Source organism: Lottia gigantea (genome assembly GCF_000327385.1).
Source record: "Lottia gigantea unplaced genomic scaffold LOTGIsca_168, whole genome shotgun sequence".
NCBI lineage: Eukaryota > Metazoa > Mollusca > Gastropoda > Lottiidae > Lottia > Lottia gigantea.
The window spans coordinates 359,037-362,984 of record NW_008708100.1 but is presented as its reverse complement, the minus strand read 5'-3'; the positions used below and the strand labels follow the sequence as shown (position 1 = coordinate 362,984).

The following is a 3,948-nucleotide window of genomic DNA, read 5'->3' as shown; positions in this document are numbered from 1 at the left end:
CTAATCTCACACGAGTGGAACGTGAAGCGTTAAACTCACTTAAGAAAGACGATAGCATTGTTATTAAAAAGAGTGACAAAGGTTCATGTTGTGTCATTCTGAATAGGGAGGATTACGTTTCAGAAGCAGAGAATCAACTGAATAATCCTAAACATTATGCCATTTTACCGAAACCAATTTTCAAAGAAACTGCTAACATGATTAATAATATTCTTGCCGATTTAGTCAAAACTAGTTATCTCAAACAGAAACAATATGACTATCTGTCTGCCAAACCTGATTGTCGCGAGAGACATTTGTACACTTTGCCTAAAATCCATAAGAATCCAACCAAGGAGTGGTTTATCTCGAATAAAATCCCTAAAGGCCGCCCGATTATATCTGACTGTGGTAGTGAGTCATATGCAGTGTCAGAATACATTGATCATTTCTTACTACTTCTAGCATGCCAACATCGCGCCTACCTTAAAGACACAACCGATTTTGTCAATAAAATAAAAAATCTTCGAGTTCCCTCTAATGCTATTTTAATTTCTATCGACGTTTCTTCTATGTATAACAATATCGATAACACTACTGGTTTAACGGCAGTTCGTAAAGCTTTTAATAGAAACCCAGATCCAAACAGACCCGACGATGCAATTCTACAGCTTTTAGAGATTTGTCTTAGTCGAAACGATTTCACATTTAATGGTAAAACATATTTACAAACTTCAGGGACAGCAATGGGCACACGATTCGCCCCTTCGTACACAAACCTTTTCATGGCAGACTGGGAACGTGAGGTGTTGCCCCTCTGTCCATTTGACCCACTTTTTTATGGACGCGTTTTGGATGACATTTTTATGGTTTAGACTTATTCTATCGAACAGTTTTGGGAATTCTTTGAAATTCTCAACAACCACCATCCTTCTATCAAACTAACGGCAAACGTGAGTGACAAAAGCATAGACTTTCTCGATGCCACAGTCTTTAAGGGAGATTCCATAGCAGAAACAAATAAACTGGATATTAAAGTGTATTTCAAAGAAACTGATACTCATCAACTCTTGCACAAGAGCTCCTTTCACCCAAAACATACCTTTTCTGGTATAATTAAGTCACAAGTTTTACGATTTCATAGAATTTGTACAAGATCTTCTGATTTCAACCAAGCCTGTACGATTGTTTTCTCAAAACTGAAAGAGCGTGGGTACTCTAAACGATTTTTACGAAACATAAAAAATTCCACCTTAGCACAGATAGCAGATAAAAACAGACTTTATGCCGAAGTACCTCCAGGTTTAAGAAGTGCTTCATGTTTGTCCAGTAGATGCAAAACATGTCCCTTTATATCAGAAACCCATTATTTTGTAAGCAACTCTACGAATAAAAGGTACCCGATCCAGGAACATCTAACATGCGAACATTCGAATGTAATATATTTAATTTCATGCAAGAAATGCCCCAAACAATATGTAGGAGAAACTAAGAATAATTTACGAATTCGCTTTAATGCTCATAGGTCGGACATCAAATTAAAGTAAGACAAGCCTGTTTCTAATCATTTCAACCTCGACTACCATTCAATAGACGATCTCACCCTAATCCCAATTGAGCGTATAGAAATTGACTTGCCCGAAGATGAAACTACCAAATTCCGTCAATATAGGGAGGCCCATTGGATTGAGACATTGAATACAGCAAGACCTATAGGACTAGTTGCATATTCAAAAAATAAGAACTTAAATGATAATATTGTTCATAGTAAACTAAAAACAAACAGTACATAACAGATACTATACTTCTCGCCCATCGGGCGAGTTATTTTTTCTAATTTCAGATCAGAATAAGTACAGAAGAAAACCCAATATCAAGACCCTTAATCCTAATTTCTAAATAAAGTGTCTGCTCCACCCTAGGCCTGTACATTTGGGAGAATCAAACCCTCCCTTTCCCGAAATCTAAAATACGAGCTGGCAAAACTGATAACCAGCTTAGTTTTGTGACCCGTGAATTAGATTTTCTGAATGACGACGAACTCTGTTATTGTCTAAGTCGATTCATAGTTGAAGCCCGAAGAGAAGATGGCTCTGAATACCCACCAAAGACTTTGAGACAGCTTATACTTCTCATACAGATTCACATGAATAGCATTTCTTATCGGATTCCATATTCGCTGAGTTGAGAAGCACCTTGGACAATGCTATGAAGATAAGTGCAAGCAAGGGTAATGACATGATTACTAAACAGGCAGACATTATTTCCATTCAAGTTGAAAATAGTATGTGGATGCGTGGTATTCTAGGCGATTGCAATCCACAAACATTTTTGGATACAATTGTGTACTTGTTTAGACTTAACTTTGCACTGAGAAGTGGTGGTGAGCACAGAGATTTGACATTAGACCAATGGTCAGTAGGTGTTAATGAGCAGGGATCCTATATCAAATACAGCGAAAATATCAGTAAAAATAATCAGCGTGGTCTTAAAGATTTTAAAGCGGTGCCAAAATATGTAACTGCGTATGCCCATGAAGACCCAACAAGATGTATCGTTAAACTTACGAACGATATCTTCAACTGAGACCAGAGAATGCTGCAACAGTTGTATATTTAAGACCGTTAACAAAGCCAACAGAATCGACCTGGTACTCGATGGCCCCTGTTGGACAGAATACATTGGCTAAGACCGTGAAGAGATTGTGTAAAGCAGCAGGTTTGCCTGGTAAGTTGCACACTAATTTCGCTCTATCGTAGGAATAACCTTTGATATGGGAGATATTTGGGCTAATCAAGCTAGGGTGTCAGGTGTGTGATTCAATATCAGTGCACATAATTTTATTAGCTTTTAATTGAACTTCTCCTCACAAAAAAGGACAATCTTTAAACTGCTTAATTAAAGAAATAACATTGTTTCAATTTTCTATTTTTAGGTTTCTATACCAACCATTCTCCTCGAGCTACATGTGCAACACGGTTATTTCGATGTGGTGTTGGTGAACAATTGATCGCAAAAACCACAGGTCACAGAAGTAACGCCATTCGTCAGTATAAACGAACAGATACGATACAAGATGCAATAGTTAGTAAAGTGATTCAGATGAATATGCCATCTACATATCTAAACGCCAATTAGTCGAATATGAAGAACCCGAAGCTGACAATTCAAAACGAAGAAATGTTAACATTACTCTTAATTTTAATATGTAATAAAAATTATTGTTATGTGTTTGTGAGTAAATAAAATGTTAAAAAGTAGTCCCGTCCAATCAACATTTTAGTATGTTATACCACGTCTAAGGTCAAGGGAGTTATGGTCTAAATTAAATTATTTATCATAACAAAAAAATAAACAATAAAGTAGCCCCCACAAAAAGATAGTGACCTCTGCTCTATGCTTTCGTCAGATGTTAATCACTTATTTATTACTTTTAGTCCTACTTGTCGATACATGTACAATAAAAATAGAAGAAAGACATTAGTGTTTGTATCGTGTAATGCATACTTCGTATATTAGCTTCTATTTCGTTATGTCCTGCTAATCGAGTGCTTAAGCCAATGCTTAAGCCACCGTGTCCAATCAAAACGCACGAAGTAAGTGATTAATTCTACAAATTGAACAAGATATTAGATTCGTACTGGACATTAAACTCTATCACATTATTCTTTTTGATTTCTCTAATTACAAGTTAACCTTGAGACGTTATGGTTTCCCCAAGGCCCAAAGATTATCACTTTCGTCTATTTTTGTTGTAAAATCTATCATGTTCTCACTGTCAGCAATGTCTAGAACAAAAAGGTAAAACCTATCATATTTATTTATTTACAACTTAGACATGTAGCTGGAGGTCTAAAACATAACAAAGACACTAAATTAAAATGAATTGTAGATGTTCCTTTTCTGCACACGATTTATCTCTTCAAGATAAGCAATGTCTTACAAGCGGAAATGCCAGCTTCATTTTAT

At 36.1% G+C, this 3,948-nt stretch overlaps 1 protein-coding gene across 1 annotated transcript; it reads left to right on the top strand.

Moving 5' to 3' along the window:
* Positions 1–2,636: 2,636 nt before the first annotated feature.
* LOTGIDRAFT_173701 (hypothetical protein) lies at positions 2,637–3,117 on the top strand (the record flags this gene model as incomplete). The annotated part of the gene is made up of 3 exons (XM_009051466.1): positions 2,637–2,706; positions 2,739–2,789; positions 2,915–3,117. 3 exons carry the CDS (start codon positions 2,637–2,639, stop codon positions 3,115–3,117), a joined length of 324 nt encoding a protein of 107 aa, XP_009049714.1.
* Positions 3,118–3,948: the final 831 nt, after the last annotated feature.